The 17,680-nt window shown below is 55.0% G+C and overlaps 1 protein-coding gene across 1 annotated transcript; it reads left to right on the forward strand.

The window, feature by feature from the left end:
* The first annotated feature begins 882 nt into the window (after window positions 1–882).
* Window positions 883–6,263, forward strand: LOC127032748 (antigen-presenting glycoprotein CD1d-like). Its single transcript, XM_050920276.1, is given in 7 exon segments — window positions 883–1,700; window positions 2,780–3,058; window positions 4,175–4,456; window positions 5,123–5,419; window positions 5,880–5,950; window positions 5,952–5,991; window positions 6,071–6,263. Coding segments are annotated over 7 exon segments (1,128 nt in total). The 5' UTR covers window positions 883–1,651; the 3' UTR covers window positions 6,181–6,263.
* The last annotated feature ends 11,417 nt before the right edge of the window (window positions 6,264–17,680 follow it).

Raw genomic sequence — 17,680 nt, forward strand, 5'->3', positions numbered from 1 at the left:
TCCCCAGCAACCCTACAATAACAACCCAGACTGTCCACAGACCCAGCGATCCCCAGCAGCCCTACAATAACAACCCAGACTGTCCACAGCCCGGCACTCCCCAGCAACCCTACAATAACAACCCAGCCTGTCCACAGACCCAGCAATCCCCAGCAACCCTACAATAACAACCCAGTCTGTCCACAGCCAAGCACTCCCCAGCAACCCTACAATAACAACCCAGCCTGTCCACAGCCCAGCGCTCCCCAGCAACCCTACAATAACAACCCAGCCTGTCCACAGACCCACCGATCCCCAGCAACCCTACAATAACAACCCAGCCTGTCCACAGCCCAGCACTCCCCAGCAACCCTACAATAACAACCCAGCCTGTCCACAGCCCAGCGCTCCCCAGCAACCCTACAATAACAACCCAGCCTGTCCACAGCCCCAGCGCTCTCCAGCAACCCTACAATAACAATCCAGCCTGTCCACAGCCCCAGCGCTCCCCAGCAACCCTACAATAACAACCCAGCCTGTCCACAGACCCAGCGCTCCCCAGCAACCCTACAATAACAATCCAGCCTGTCCACAGACCCAGCGCTCCCCAGCAACCCCACAATAACAACCCAGCCTGTCCACAGCCCAGCGCTCCCCAGCAACACCACAATAACAACCCAGTCTGTCCACAGACCCAGCACTCCCCAGCAACCCTACAATAACAACCCAGCCCGTCCATAGCCCCAGCGCTCCGCAGCAACAACAACCCAGCCTGTTCACAGCCCAGCCCTCCCCAGCAACCCCACAATAACAACCCAGCCTGTCCACAGCCCAGCGCTGCCCAGCAACCCTACAATAACAACCCAGCCTGTCCACAGCCCCAGCCCTCCCCGGCAACCCCACAATAACAACCCAGCCTGTCTACAGCCCACTGCTCCCCAGCAACCCTACAATAAGAACCCAGCCTCTTCACAGCCCCAGCACTAGAGGCAGGGATCAGGGCGGGGGGCAGCAAGGGGCTCCCCCCAGGCAGTCAGGGCTCCCCATTGCCCCAGGGCAGCGCTAGGGGCTGCAGGAAGCAAGGTGGGGGGCAGCCAGGGGTTCTCTCCGGGCAGTCAGGGCTCCCCATTGCCCCAGGGCGGTGCTAGGGGCTGTGCTGCAGGGAGCGAGGTGGGGGGCAGCCAGGGGCTCTCTCCGGGCAGTCAGGGCTGGCCCGATGCCCCAGGGCGGTGCGGGGGGCTTTGTAAGGGAGCAGTGACACCCCAGGCTGGAGGAGATGGAGGGGGCGTCACACACACTTAGGTTGTGGCTAGTAAAGGACGCGCCGTATAGCTGCTGTTTGCGGGCAGGGGAGAAGGTAGCAGAAAACACCCCCCACGAGCGGCAGCGGCTTTGTCGGTATGGGGGCTGTTCACACTGGTGCTTTTCATCGATAAAACGTGACCTTCAGGCGTGTTCTCCTGACCTTGCTGCCGGGGACCCCCGCTCCCCGGCTCACTGCCAGGCTTGGCTCGGGGGTGGCAGCTGCGGGCGCAGAGCTGAGCAAGCAGAGAAGCTGATGGTGTGAGGGGCGTGTGGGCTGCGGAGGCACTGAAAGCACGTGGGGAACCTGGGCCACTCATCTTACAGCCCTGACGCCTGCCAGAGCCCAGATCCCTCTTCCCCTGCCAGGATGCTGCTCGCTCTGCTGCTCCTCCCCTGGGCATGGGGGGCCCTGGCCGGTAAGTGGGGACCCCCCTGCCCGTTTTGCTTCCAGGGATGTGTGGGGATGGTGCAATCCTAGGGCCAGGATCGGGAAGTACCACGCTGGGCTAGTGACTCTGGATGGGGGAGTAGGGCGGGGGAGGCAGGTGTCACGGACTCCCAGGTCGTGCCCACGCGTGGCCCCGTGGGGTCCGTGGGGGGTGCCCCTTTCAGTGCCACAGCCCTTCTCGGGGGTCCACTCTCTCCCGGGCTCAGGCCCCTCCACCTCCTGGAGCCGCACCTCTCTGAGCCTCAGCACGTCTGTCTCTGCCGTGGGCCCCCTCAGGGAGTCCCCTCGCTCTGGGCCCCCAGGCCTCCTCACCCCCGAAGGGGACAATCCCTCCCACCCCCTGCCCTGTTCTCTAGCCCGGAGCGACTCTCCCCCAGCGTAACACAGGAGGGTTTATTGAGAGTTGAACCCAGCACAGGAAACTCTCAGGGCTCAGGCCTGGCTCCCCTCAGCACAGCACATCCCAGTCCCCCTGCAGCCAGGGGGGCTCTGCCTGCTCCCCCTCTCCAGCCCCGAGCCCCTCTGCTTCCCAGCTGGGCCTCCCATATCCCTGGCCCCGAGCCCCCTCTGTCCATTGGCTTCTCTCCAGGGAAACAGGGTCACTGGGTCTCCTCTCCTCTGGCCCCTCTGGCTGGAGCTGGCTGGTCAGGGCACCGGGGTCCTCTCCCCGCAGCCCATTGTCCCCCACTGGCCGGAACCGGCTGGGTCTCCTGAGCTGGGTCTCTGGGTCGTCAGGTCACCAGTCGCTGGGGTCTCCATCCTCCCAGCTATCGGCCGGGGTCCCACGTTCCCTCTCTGGTCCGGTGTAACAGCAACTCCCTCTCCCCTCCCCTCGTTAACCAGTAACAGCGGGGGACACTGAGTCCCACCCCCCTGCATGCAACCCACTGGAAACCCACAGAAAACAAGAAAATCCCCCATTTCATCACAGCAGGTTAGGGGTCAGCAGGGAGACCCCATAGTGCAGGATTGTTTACAGGAAAGAGACTCATTAATCTCTCTCCCCACCCGCTTTGTCCTCCACTTGTTTCCTGCCCCCTGCCTCAGCCTCCCCTCCTGTCCCCACAGCATCTGTCACCCTCCGGGTGCTCCTCACCTCCCAGTTCCACAACGCCAGCTCCACAGACACGGTGGGGATGGCCCTGCTGGGCGACCTGGAGACCCACTCCCTGGCCTGCGGCACCTGCGAGATCCGCTTCCTGCAGCCCTGGGCCCAGCAGGGCCTGACCCCGAAGCAGTGGCAGGACCTGGAGCTGCTGATCCATCACTACCTATTCAACTTCAACCGGACTGTGAAGAGAATAGCCCAGCAGCAGCGAATGGGCTGTGAGTATGGAGCGGTTTGAGGGGGTCCCCCCCCACCCCACAACCTGGGGTGCTGAGAACTGACACTGAGTGTGTCACTGGGGGCAAGACAGCCAGTCCCTGGCCCTTGGGCTGATTGGAGCCGGCGTCCCCCAGAGGGGAAACACCCGTGTCCCATTCTCCACCCCAGAGTCAGCCAGCCAGGTCTGGGGCCAGATTGTAGCCTGCACTCCCAAGAGGGGAAGGGCCCCGTGTCCTGCTCCCTGAGCCGAGGATCCTGGTCTTTCCTGACATACCCTGAGCCTTGGAAAGCAGGTCATTTGGGTGGGGGTCTGTATCTCAGCAACCCCGTGTGACGGAGAAGGGAGCAGGGCGGATGTGACCTGGGAAGGTTTTCGGTTTTTGTTTTTTGGGTTTAGAGATATTTATTAGTCATACCATAACCTTTCGGAAGAATAACTATATCTCTGGCTGCCGGGGTGTTACACTGGGGATGGGAAGGAAGCTCCCTGAGCTGTAACCTGAGCCAGACGGGGTGGGAGAAGTGACTCCTGCCCGGAGACTGGACAAAGGGGGAGGAGCAGAGGGGAGCGGGGAGAAAGCGAGGGGAGGATTTTTTTAGTTTCAGTTTGGGCTGGGTGGGGCAGCGCAGGGAACCCCAAGCTGGGGTCTATACTCCCTGAACCCCCAGAAGGACTTGATTGAGGGGTCCTGGTTGTCCCTCCAAGCTCGGCTGTAGCCTGTGTTCCTGTTGTCCAATAAACCTTCTGTTTTACTGGCTGGCTGAGAGTCACAGTGAATCTCAGGAAGGGGGTGCAGGGACCTGACTCCCCGACACTTCGTGACAGCCCATGACCAAGGAACCCCAAATTGGCACCACAAACTCTGCCTCAGGCACCGATGTAACACAGCGATTTTCAAACCAGTCTGACTATGCACATGAAAAATCAGCTTTAAACAGAAACTGCAACTTACCCTTAACTCCAGCCAGGGCCACCCCAGGATCCTGCTGCTGTCGTGTGGCCCAACATCCTCGTGGCAGCTGACATTATGTCTTTACTCCTCCGTCTCTCTGTTTCTGCCCCCTCCTGGGGTCTCCGGACCCCCATCCTCATCCCCCTGCCCTTCCCGTTCCAGACCCCTTTGTTACCCAGGGCTCCATTGGCTGCGAGCTGCACCCCAACAGCACCTCGAGGGGATTCTATGATGCTGGACTGAACGGCGAGGACTTCATCAGCTTCGACGCAGATGCAGGGAAATGGGTCGCTCAGCAGGCAGACAAGCTGGCGCTCTACGTCCGGGATCTTCTGAACCAGGATAAGGGCACAGCCAGCACGCTTCAGTTTCTCCTGAGAACAACGTGTGTCAATGAGCTCAATACCTTTGCCCAGTATGGGAGAGAGTCTCTGGAGAGGCAAGGTGAGGCTGGTCACCTCTCCCCGCTCGCTGAGATGCAGCCACCTCAGGGGTGGGGCAGGGGGGCTGTTTATCCAGGGACCCCTTGCCTGGGGTGCAAATGCAGCTATAGCTGGAGTTGGGCACAGTAGCTATGTCACAGCCACACTGCACAGCAGTTTAGGACAGGAAGTGAGGGGGGTTCCGTCACCACTGGTAACTGCAAGGGGTAGAATTGGGGTTTGACCAGCAGGGCCAGCTTTAGGAAGTGCGGGGCCCAATTCGAGCAGTTTCGGCAGGGATGACTTAAAAAAAAACACGTGAAAAATCACGTGGGGCTTGTACTCACCGGGCGGTGCTCCAGGTCTTCGGCGGCACTTCGGCGGCTAGTCCTTCACTCACTCCAGGTCTTCAGCGGCACTGAAGGACCCACCGCCAAAGTGCCACTGAAGACCTGTAGCGCCGCCAGGTGAGGAAAAATTCAAAAGGCGCCTCTAGCCAGGGAAGGGATTCTCACTGGGCATGGGGAGCTCTAAGGTGCGGGGCCCGATTTGGGGCAATTGGTGGAATAGGCCTAAAGCTGGCCCTGCTGGCCAGGACAGCGGGGCCAACGCCTGACCCCGGGGAGCGGAGCTGGGCTTGGCTAGTGAGTCCCCTCTCCCCCACCCCGTCTCTCTCCTCCTGTCTCAGAGAAGCCGGTCGCCGTGGTGTTTGCCCGAGCGCCTCCCCCAGCCGGGACCCCCGCGCCGGTACTGCTGGTTTGCCGGGTCACCGGTTTCTACCCCCGGCCCGTCCACGTGGCCTGGCTGCAGGATGGGGAGGAGGTGGCACCGGGCGGGCGGCTGAACTCCAGTGGGATCCTGCCCAATGCGGACCAGACTTACCAGCTGCACAGCTCCCTGGCCGTGGAGCCGGGCGCCGGGCACAGCTACGCCTGCCGGGTGCAGCACAGCAGCCTGGGGGGCCAGAGCCTGCTGATCCCCTGGGGTAGGTGCACGTCCCGGGGGGGGCAGTTGTGGTCTCTGGGGGCGTTTCCTGCACGTCCTGAGTGGGACGCGGGTGGGTCTAGGTAGCGGGACTGGGGCTTAGGGAAGCAGAGCAGTTGGGTGGGAGGTGTGGAGATGGATCAGGAGGATGGAGGAGCTGAGGGGAACGGGACAAGACTGGGATGGGGGAGCAGGACTAGAGTGGGGGGAAGCTGAGGGGGTGGGAAGGTCGGGGGAGAAGGGGGGACTGTGGGAGAGGCTGAGGGAACAGGGTTGGGATGGGGGGGCTGAGAGCAGTGGGTTAGGTGAGATGATCGGGGGTGGGACTGTGGGGGAGGCTGAGGGAACAGGGCTGAGGTGGGGGGCTGAGGGCAGTGGGTCGGGGGGACTGTGAGGGAGGCTGAGGGAACAGGGCCCACACTCCTGTTCCCGGTCCCAGCACGGCACCCCCTGTTTTACAGAGCAGAGCAGGCCCTGGAGCCCCGGCTGGGTCGTGGGCATCACCCTGGGGGTTCTGTTCGCAGCCGCCGTGTCCGTGCCTGCGGCCGTGGTGCTGTGGCGGAGCAGATGCAGGTGAGTCCTCCCCTCTCGGGGGTGGGGGTGGGGGGGCCGTTGCACGCCCTAACCCATCCCCTCTGCTCTCTCCTTCCAGGGGCTACCAGGACGTTAGACCAGGGGAGCCCAGTGCCTGAGGGGGCAGCACCGGCCCGGGCGTGGGAGTCGGCCCCTCTCCTGGGGACTTGGACCTGTGCCCTGCTGTAAGCGATTTGTCCTGAACCAGCACTCTCTGTTGAGTCCCACCAGAACCGCATCGTTACTGCAGCTGAGTCAGCGGGATCCGCAGAGCCAGGTCAGTGACGCTCTGGATCAGAACCCCACGCTACCCACATTGGTACTGTTGGTCAAAGATCAGTGACCATGAGCCAGAAAGCACCAGCGGACGCAATGGAACTGCAGGCCCTGAGAGACAGCCTGGAACATCAACAAAAAGTGGCAGAAACTCGACAGAGAGAAGCAAGCCCTGGCCAAGCTGAAACAGAAGCTGCTGAAAGAGGAACGGGCTCGTAGGGAGCGTTTGGCTGCTGAGGAGGTTGGCCAGATGCGACAGAAACTGCCAGACACCAGCTCCACGTTAAAAGAGCAAGGGAAGAACAGCAGAAACTGAGAGTCCAGGTTCTAACAGTGGTGGTGTGTTTGTTACTCTGAGCAGTGTCTGTGCTGAACCAGTTTTGCTATGGCCAGGGAGAGGGTGACTGCTTGTTGGTGCCCCCAGGGCCGTCCCTAGGATTTACGGGGCCCTATGCAGTATTGTTAAACTGGTGCCCCTGTGCCTGACGGCAGCCTGGGCTTGCAGCCCGGCGGGACGGGGGCAGAGGGACAAGGCAGAAAGAATAACAAGGTGCCCGGCCCACCTCATGGTGGCAGAGAGTCACAGTTCCCCACAGAGATCCCTGTACCCTCTCTGTCACGCAGAACGGACGTGCAGAAGGTACCTAATTGAAAGCACTACACTGGGAATAAAAAATGTCAGTCACAGGTTTTTTGACCTGCCCTGAAGTTTGTCAGACATTTATTTGCAAAACCTTTGTAGTAAGGGCGAGGCAGCCGTCCCGCTGAACACGGCATTCAATATTCTGGAATACATGGTGCAGCTCTTCTCTGGGTTACATTTTCTTCATCAGTATTTCTAAGCTGATTTTATATTTAAAATGTGCTCTTATGCCTCATAAAGTAATCAGTCCAGATTGCTACATGTGTAACTCACTGAAACAGACAGTATTGAAATTAAAGAGTCACAGCGGTTTAGTGTGTTCATAATAATGGCCACTGCTTTCAGAAAAAGAGACACTGAAATTTCACCAACTTTAAAAAATGTGTTTCCAAAGATTGCAGGCATCACAGAGGGTTTTATATCTTATTGAGGTGTGGATTTTGCTTAAAACTAGTTGATCAGATAGTCAGAAGTAAAGAAAGGGAAACTCTTTGTCCAGCTATCTGGAAGCAAAGGGCTATGGCTTCCTTCAGTGGGGGGCAGGGGGAGATGGGTGAAGGGAGAAACGGATGGACAGACAGGACAGGAAGACTTTGGAAGTAAGTGTTTTTACTATAGTCATTAAAATGTGGATTTTAGATCAGGTCTTTTGAAGGATTTATTTAAAAAATCGTATGTCTGAAGATCCCAGCATTTAAGGCTAAAGATGATTGTGCATCTAAAAATCTGTGCAAGGATTTTTTAGAGATGTAATTTTGTAATCTTCACCAACTCGCTAATGAAATATTTTAAAGCAGATTTTAAACTAAGGTCCTGTAGACTGACATGTTCTGAGTAAATATTACAGCCACACAACTGTACCGATAGGAGATATCTGGGGGGTGGCAAATGCCTGTGAAATGTCTTCATTACCCCTTGACTGGCTCTCGAACAGTCTTGGGCCATGTCTACATCTAAAATTTTGCAGCGCTGGTTGTTAAAGCTGTATTAGTACAGCTGTATAGGGCCAGCGCTGCAGAGTGGCCACACTTACAGCAACCAGCGCTGCAAGTGGTGTTAGATGTGGCCACACTGCAGCGCTGTTGGGCGGCTTCAAGGGGGGTTCGGGGAACGCGAGAGCAAACCGCGGCGAAGCTGGTCTCCTTTCCCGGTTTGCTCACTCGTTCCCCGAACCCCCGAACAAGCAGGTCTCCTTCCCTGCGGTTTGCTGGGTGGTTCGGGGAACGCGAGAGCAAACCCGGGAAAGGAGACCAGCTTCGCCGCGGTTTGCTCTCGCGTTCCCGGAACCACCCAGCAAACCGCAGGGAAGGAGACCTGCTTGCTCGGGGTTCGGGGAACGCGAGAGCAAACCGCGGCGAAGCTGGTCTCCTTTCCCGGTTTGCTCTCGCGTTCCCGGAACCACCCAGCAAACCGCAGGGAAGGAGACCTGCTTGCTCGGGGTTCGGGGAACGCGAGAGCAAACCGGGGAAGGAGACCAGCTTGATTACCAGAGGCTTCCTCAGGTATGCTGGGATACCTGCTTATTCCACGGAGGTCAAGAAAAGCGCTGGTAAGTGTCTATATTTGATTACCAGCGCTGGATCACCAGCGCTGGATCCTCTACACCCGAGACAAAACGGGAGTACGGCCAGCGCTGCAAACAGGGAGTTGCAGCGCTGGTGGTGCCCTGCAGATGTGTACACCTCCTAAGTTGCAGCGCTGTAACTCCCTCACCAGCGCTGCAACTTTCTGATGTAGACAAGCCCTTGGTGTCGTGCTAATAGGGCTGGCAGGCTGGAGACTTTTTCTCTTTTAACTACTAGGTCCCCTTTGCAGGAAGACTCTGAGCCTGCAGGAAGGGTCAGAACAGGGATAGGAAAAGCAGGGGGATAAGACCCAGTGGTGCCCCAAATTTTCAGGTGCCCTACCCAGCTGCCTGTGCCTGAGGACAGCCCCAGGCACCCCCAACCACTTGCCGCCTAGGACTGCCCAGTTCGCCTAGTGGTTGCACTGGCCCTGCATGTGTATGTGTGTGTGTGCGTGTGTGTATTAGCTACTGGTTATAGATCAACTTGTGTTCTCATAACGAACGTAGCATATATACTGCCTTGTCCCCTGAAAAGATCCTGTGTGTTTTTATCAGCATAACACTAGGGTGCATCCAGTTAGTGTCCTAGCAAAATCCTGGAGACCAGACAATTCTGCTGCTTGTATTTTGCCTGTTGCTTCTGTGTTGCTGGGAAAGGGTGTAGCAACTCGGTCTGATCAGGGTGATCCCCTAGCCAGGGCACAAGGAGAGTAGGAAGGTGATTTGGTTGCATTACCCACTAACAGTGTGCAAACTTGCAACCAGGAGGAAAGTTGCAGAGGGAAAGAGAGGACCTCTAACCTTTTATCTAGTAAGTCTGTGACCTTGCCTGAAAGGAGACAGTGTAAAAATCATGTGGGTGGGCCAGAGGTGATTGTGGATGTAAGTGAAACCCAGAAAGAGTCTGTTGTTGCTCAGAAAAATAATCCTTTAGAGGAAGCCCTAGGTGAAGAGGGTGAGGGCAGAATTTCTGTGAGGGGTGAATTGTTGCTCAAAGATGCTCCTAAGGGTAGTCTTTGCAAGCAGTCTGCTGCAACTGAAGGGTGTGCAAGTGAGTTAATCAAGGAAGTTTCAGTTCCTAACAGTCAGAAGTTGTCTGTGGTGAATGGATCCACTGACCTTCCTTGTGAAAGATCCAGTGTGGGTAGCTCTGAGAAGGTCTCAGATGGAATGAAAATTGTTAAGAAAGTTGAACAGTGCTATGACCAAGTGGCTGTGCTTGGCCAGGGCTGCCCAGAGGATTCAGGGGGCCTGGGGCAAAGCAATTTTGGGGGCCCCTTCCATAAAAAAAAGTTGCAATACTATAGAATACTGTATTCTCATGGGGACCCCTGTGGGGCCTGGGGCAAATTGCCCCACTTTCCCCCCCCACCTCTGGGTGGCCCTGTGCTTGGCCAGCTTGTTGGAAAGACAATGATGTTGGAACAGGAATGTCTCCATTCTGATTCTGTGAGCTACCAGGCTGTGTCTCAGGTTCAGAGGAAGGACTGGGCAGCTGAGTCTGCAGAGCAGGACAGCTGGGCAGGTCATCTCTGGAGAATGCAGGGAGGGCAGGTAAACTCTCAGCTCTGTCGTGGTCTCTCAGTGAATTTAACATCTGAGCCCATGTGGAAGCAGAGGTTGGGAAGGGAAGGACCACAGAACTTAATCTAACTCGCTAGTGAAAAGGACGGTATCTCTTTAAGACAGAAGTGGTCCCAGTTGAGGATCTGAAAACCAGTGAGGAGGCTAGTGGGTGTGCTGGTGAACATGACCTGGCCAAGACTTGCCAGTAGCCGTTAGCACAGAGAGCACAGCCACTCAGCCCGTGGATTCTGTTCAGCAAGAGAAATGAGGGTTTGATCCTTCAGGACAAGAGGACAGAGAGACCTTCCTTTTTGTCATGGAGTGTGGGGGGCACCAGGCCCTGCACCCCCGGCTGCCTGCAATTCCCCAGGACTCTCAGCCAGCCAGTAAAACAGAGGGTTTATTTAGACGACAGGAACACAGTCCCAGACAGGTCTTGCAGCCACAGACAACAGGATCCTCCCCAGTTAGGTCCATCTTGGGGTCCCAGGGGCATCACAGCCCCCTTGTGGGGTCAGAATACTCCTAGAATACTGAAGGAGTTAATGGAAGAGGTATCTGAGCCTCTAGCTATTATCTTTGGGAAATCATGGGAGACGGGGGAGATTCCAGAAGACTGGAAGGGGGCAAATATAGTGCCCATCTATAAAAAGGGAAATAAAAACAACCCAGGAAACTACAGACCAGTTAGTTTAACTTCTGTGCCAGGGAAGATAATGGAGCAGGTAATCAAAGAAATCATCTGCAAACACTTGGAAGGTGGTAAGGTGATAGGGAATAGCCAGCATGGATTTGTAAAGAACAAATCGTGTCAAACTAATCTGATAGCGTTCTTTGATAGGATAACAAGCCTTGTGGATAAGGGAGAAGCGGTGGATGTGATATACCTAGACTTTAGTAAGGCATTTGATACGGTCTCGCATGATATTCTTATAGATAAGCTAGGAAAGTACAGTTTAGATGGGGCTACTATAAGGTGGGTGCATAACTGGCTGGATAACCGTACTCAGAGAGTAGTTGTTAATGGCTCCCAATCCTGCTGGAAAGGTATAACAAGTGGGGTTCCGCAGGAGTCTGTTTTGGGACCGGTTCTGTTCAATATCTTCATCAACGATTTAGATGTTGGCATAGAAAGTACGCTTATTAAGTTTGCGGACGATACCAAACTGGGAGGGATTGCAACTGCTTTGGAGGACAGGGTCAAAATTCAAAATGATCTGGACAAGTTGGAGAAATGGTCTGAGGTAAACAGGATGAAGTTCAATAAAGATAAATGCAAAGTGCTCCACTTAGGAAGGAACAATCAGTTTCACACATACAGAATGGGAAGAGACTGTCTAGGAAGGAGTATGGCAGAAAGAGATCTAGGGGTTATAGTAGACCACAAGCTTAATATGAGTCAACAGTGTGACACTGTTGCAAAAAAAGCAAATATGATTCTGGGATGCATTAACAGGTGTGTTGTAAACAAGACACGAGAAGTCATTCTTCCACTTTACTCTGCGCTGGTTAGGCCTCAACTGGAGTATTGTGTCCAGTTCTGGGCACCGCATTTCAAGAAAGATGTGGAGAAATTGGAGAGGGTCCAGAGAAGAGCAACAAGAATGATTAAAGGTCTTGAGAACATGACCTATGAAGGAAGGCTGAAGGAATTGGGTTTGTTTAGTTTGGAAAAGAGAAGACTGAGAGGGGACATGATAGCAGTTTTCAGGTATCTAAAAGGGTGTCATCAGGAGGAGGGAGAAAACTTGTTCACCTTAGCCTCCAATGATAGAACAAGAAGCAATGGGCTTAAACTGCAGCAAGGGAGATTTAGATTGGACATTAGGAAAAAGTTCCTAACTGTCAGGGTAGTTAAACACTGGAATAGATTGCCTAGGGAAGTTGTGGAATCTCCATCGCTGGAGATATTTAAGAGTAGGTTAGATAAATGTCTATCAGGGATGGTCTAGACAGTATTTGGTCCTGCCATGAGGGCAGGGGACTGGACTCGATGACCTCTCGAGGTCCCTTCCAGTCCTAGAGTCTATGAGTCTATGAGAACCCTGTCTGGGCTCCCCTCCATTCCCCAGTCAGCTCCTGAACCTCCTCTCCCTCCCCAGCCTTTGTTCAGCTTCCCAGGCAGAGGTGTCACCTGGCCCCAACCCCCTTCCTGGGGTCTCACTTTACCTGCTCAGGTCTCCTCCCTCCGGCCAGTCTCCATCCCCCAGTGCAGATCGTCCTCCCAGGCCAACCCCCCCCTCAGCACTCACAGCCCCCAGTAAGAACAGTCCCAGGTCGGCACAGGTGGTTAAGAGGTTCCTGAGAGAGTCTCCCTCAGGGACCTTAGTGCTCCAGCACCAGACGCCCAGGCAGACCCTGGGCTGAGCTGCTGAGCAGAGGGGAGCTGGGTCTGTCCCATGCCCTGGGGCAGCGCTGGTTGGGGAGGGGGTGGCACTATCTTAGCTCTGCATTTCCTGCACTTGTGTGGGGTGTTTCATGGCTTGCAGAGTGTCAGTTTTCAACGTTCGGGAGGACAGGTGGCACCAGGAGCCGCTTACACGCTCCTTTGCTGGGACACGTGGCCAAGGGGCTGGGACGTGGGGCCTTTCCCCTCCAGGGCACACAGGTTACAGCCTGGCCTGTGGCAGGGGGCTTTCCCTGCTCCTGCCCTGAAGGGTTAAACCAGTCCTGGGGGAAGGTTGTGGCTGGGAGCTGCTGAACTGGGCTGGTTGGGAAGTGGCTGCAGCTGGGCCATGCCCCAGTCAGGCCCCAGCCGGCCTGGAGAAGGAGGCTGGGAGCCAGGCACCCACTCAGTCTCCCTCTGCCTGTAGAGGGAGAAGGGCCTGGCTGCAGGGAGCTGGACATGGGGTACCTGGGTGGAGCAGGGCTGGGGAACGGCTGGGGAGCCTGGAAAGCCCCAGGCTGTGGCCTCGCACAAGGCCAATAGGTGCTAGGGGTTGTAGGGGGCAGCCCAGGGACAGGCCAGGGCAGCAGGTCTGAACCCCCCTGGCCAGTGCTGAGTGGCTGGTACTGCAGTCTGCCCCAGGGCGCGGGGCGAGATGGAGACTGGCAGCAGCCTGATACTGAGGTGAGCTGGGGATAGTGGGGGGGTCCCTGAGCGGGGAGACCCTAAGACTGAGGGGGTTACTGCCGGGGCAGCACCCCATGTAAGAGGGACACGGGGCCAGAGGACAGGCGGATCACCGGCCTGCAGAGGGCGCTCCGGAGCTGAATCGAGCTAATTCCCGAGAACGACCAGCAGGAGGCGCTGCAGGGGTGAGTCCGCTTGTCTACATGGCCCCAGACGGGCGGATTAGGGTTTTGTGGGGCTCTGGGCCAGAGCAAGGGGGGCCCCCCTTTGCCTGCAGTCCCCCCATGCTCCTGCCAGGGAGTGGCGATTGCCCCCGCTCCACCCCCCGGGCGCTCCAGCTGCTCCCCGGCAGGACCGCCAGGCGAGCAGAGCGAGAAAAGCCCCCACTTCTGGCAGGAGCTCTGGGCAGGCAGGCGGAGCAGGTCGGGGTGTGGGGGGACACATTTTTCTGGGCCCCCCAATGGCTAATCTGCCACTCCCCCCAGAGTGGGGGGACTGGCCAGCTGAGTGGGGCGAGAAAAGGTCTTTCCCTTTAGGGGGCACCTGCCCCAAGGCAGGAGACTGGCTGGCTGGGGCGTCAGGGAATGGCCAATCAATGCATCATATCTGTCACCCCGTCAGGACCCACTCAGACGCTGCTGTGAGCATATCGGTTCTCAGCTCCCCGCTGGGTTTGGGGACCGACCCCCTCAGCCCGCACCATCCTCAGCCCTCGCCTGCATCCTTACCCGCGTTGCTCATCACGCGGATGAAGTCGGCCAGGGAGCGATGGATCAGCAGCTCCAGGTCCTGCCACTGCTTCGGGGTCAGGCTCTGCTGGGCCCAGGGCTGCAGGAAGCGGATCTCGCAGGTGCCGCAGGCCAGGGAGTGGGTCTCCAGGTCGCCCAGCAGGGCCATCCCCACCGTGTCTGTGGAGCTGGCGTTGTGGAAGAGGGTGGTTTGGAGCAGCCGGAGGGTGAGAGATGCTGGGGGGAGATGGGGAGGCTGGGGGGTGAGAGGGGGAGGATGGAGCAGGGCAGGGAACACGATGAATCAGTCCCAGTCTCCTGAGCACCCCTCATCCCTGGCATCAGGTCTCTCCCTGCCGAACCCATCTCCCCCTGCACCCCACTCTGACCCTACGATGACATCCCCTACCCCCAGTAGTGAAAAGGTCCAGGTGGGGGGTCCCCACTTACCAGCCAGGGCCCCCCAAGCCCAGGAGAGGAGCAGAGGCAGCCGCATCCTGGCAGGGGATCTGAGCTGTGCCAGGGTTGGGGCCGCAGGACAAGGGGCTGGGGTCACCCACATGTTCTCGATTCTGCTCCGGACCACACGTCTCGTCAAACTTCTGCATTTGACTGGCTCTGCTCAGATGCTCCTCCCCTCCCCCCAGCCCCAGGCCAACCAGGACAGGAGCAGAGGGGGGATCCCACCTTGTGCCAGGTTTCGGGTCCCAGGCTCACCTCAAAGGCGTGAGAGCAGCAAGGGCGGGGGGCCAGATAGAGCACAAACAGGATCTGGTCCAGGAGCTGACGCCTGCTGATTCGCTCAGGAATAGTGACCACCATCTACTTACACGACATTGGGGGGAGGGAGGGGCACACCCAGGGCCGCTGTACCACCAGACGAACTAGGCGGCCGCCTGGGGCACCAAGATTTGGGGGTGCCAAAAAGTGGGGTGCCCAAAGAGCAGCAGCCAGCTGAGCGCAGGGCTCTGTGGGTGATTCCATCTCCCCAGCCGGGGGGATGAGAAGTGCAGCCCTGTATTCCCCGCTGGAGGTCGCAGTGGCTAGCTTAGGACATCTACGGCTTTACCGAGTGACCAAGACACAGATCCAAATCTTCCATGGGCCTTTGGGTCAGGCCTGAAGGACGGAGCGCCCTGTCTCCAGATTAATTTGGTTATAAACGCTTTGGGGCAGAGGAGAGAGTCAGGGCCTGCTCACCAAATAACCCAGCCACAGCCCTATAGCTGCAGTGGAGAGACCAAGGGGAAAGCAGCAGCTCACCTCCCTCATCCCAGCGCTGTACCCAGGGGGAGCAGGCAGCAGGAGTCAGTGGAAAGAGGACAGACCTGGGAATATGCAGAACCTGAGTTCTGGGTCCAGCTCTGCCACTGACTTACTGTGTCATCTCGAGCAAGTCAGGGTGGCTCCATGCCTCAGTTTCCCCATCTGTAATACGAGTATAATGAAACTTTCCTGCTTTTGTAAAGCATTTGAGATCTATGGATAGAGCTCGCTACACACACGCTCTGCGGGGTGTGGGGGAGCAGCCACCCCCGGAGTGAGTCATTGCAGAAAGGGGAACTACACAGAAACAGGAAGCTCGTTACACGGAAATCAAAAGGCACAGTCCCAAAACCGAGGTGCCTGCAAGCTGCATGGAAACCTTTTTGAAAAGCTGCACTAGCGGCTCCAATTCAGTGTGTGTCCCAAAGCAAAAACCATGGGAAGAGGCCCAAAAAGAGCCACCGTGGCTGGCTGACAAAGTAAAGGAAGCAGCGAGAGGCAAAAGGCCCCTTTAAACAGTGGAAGTTAAATCCTGGTAAGGAAAATAGAAAGGAGCAAAAACTCTGGCAAGTGAGGTGTGAAAATTCAATTAGGGAGGCCAAAAAGGAATCTGAAGAACAGTGGCAAAATTTGCAGATGATACAAAACTATTCAAGATAGTTAAGTCCCAGGCAGACTGCAAAGAGCTACAAAGGGATCTCACAAAACTGGGTGACTGGGCAACAAAATGGCAAATGAAATTCAATGTTGATCAATGCAAAGTAATGCACATGGGAAAGCAATCTCAACTATACATACAAAATGATGGAGTCTGAATTGGCTGTTAACACTCGAGAAAGAGATCTTGGCGTCGTCGTGGATAGTTCTCTGAAAACATCCACTCAATGTGCAGCGGCAGCCAGTGATTCCCAACATTCTGTTTGCTTTCTAAAAAAAACAGGAGTCCTTGTGGCGCCTTAGAGACTAACAAATTTATTTGAGCATAAGCTTTCATGGGCTCCAGCCCACTTCATCAGATGTAGCCCACAAAAGCTTATGTTCTTTTTGCAGGTACAGACTAACACGGCTGCTACTCTGAAACCTTTGCTTTTTAAAGAAAGAGATAGATGATAAGGCAGAAAATATCATATTGCCTCTATATAAATCCATGGTACGTGTACACCTTGAAAACTGTGTGCAGATCTGGTCACCTCATCCCAAAAAAGACATATTGGAAATGCAAAAGGTACAGAGATGGGCAACTAAAATGATTAGGACGATGAAACAGGAGGAGAAATTAAAATGACTGGGAATTTTCAGCTTAGAAAAGAGATGACTAAGGGGGGATATGCTGGAGGTCTATAAAATCTTGACTGATGTGAAGAAAGTGAATAAAGTAAATGTTTTGTTAGGATTATGCAAATGTAACGTAAGGAAAATGCAAGTTACACCAAAACACATTACAGGTCTAGATTTCTAAAGAAAATAATTTAAAAAATGTATTTAATTTAAATTGACTTTTGAAAAGTAAGCCATCATGGGATAAGAGGGCAGTCCTCTCATGGATCAGTAACTGGTTAAAAGATGGGAAACAATGAGTAGGAATAAATTATCAGTTTTTAGAATGGAGAGGGATAAATAGTGGTATCCCTGAGGGGTCAGTACAGGGACCAGTACTGTTCAACATATTCATCTGGAAAAATGGGTAAACACTGAGGTGGCAAAATTTGCAGATGATACAAAACTATTCAAGATAGTTAAGTCCCAGGCAGACAGCGAAGAGCTACGAAGGGATCTCACAAAACTGGGTGACTGGGCAACAAAATGGCAAATGAAATTCAATGTTGATAAATGCAAAGTAATGCACATGGGAAAGCAATCTCAACTATACATACAAAATGATGGCATCTGAATTAGCTGTTACCACTCAAGAAAGATCTTGGAGTCATTGTGGATAGTTCTCTGAAAACATCCACTCAATGTGCAGGGGCAGTCACAAAAGCAAACAATGTTGGGAATCATTAAGAAAGGGATAGATAATAAGACAGAAAATATCACATTGCCTCTATATAAATCCATGGTACGCCCACACCTTGAATACTGTGTGCAGATCTGGTCACCCATCCTAAAAGAGACATACTGAAAATGCAAAAGGTACAGAGATGGGCAAGTAAAATGATCAGGGGTATGAAACAGGAGGAGAGATTAAAATGACTGGGAATTTTCAGCTTAGAAAAGAGATGACTAAGGGGGGATATGATAGAGGTCTACAAAACCTTGACTGGTGTGAAGAAAGTGAATAAGGAAATGTTAATTAATCCTTCACATAACACAAGAACTAGCAGTCACCCAATGAAATTAATAGGCAGCAGGTTTTAAAAAAACAAAAGGAAGTATTTCTTCACACAATATAAAGTCAACCCAGGGAACTCTGTGCCATGGGATGCTGTGAAGACCAAAACTATAACAGGATTAAAAAAAGAACTAGATAAATTCCTGGAGAATAGGTTCATCAGTGGCTATTAGCCAGGATGGGAAGGGATGCAACACCATGCTCTGAGTGTCCCTAGCCTGTTTGCCAGAAGCTGGGA

This window comes from Gopherus flavomarginatus, chromosome 12 (assembly GCF_025201925.1).
Source record: "Gopherus flavomarginatus isolate rGopFla2 chromosome 12, rGopFla2.mat.asm, whole genome shotgun sequence".
NCBI lineage: Eukaryota > Metazoa > Chordata > Testudines > Testudinidae > Gopherus > Gopherus flavomarginatus.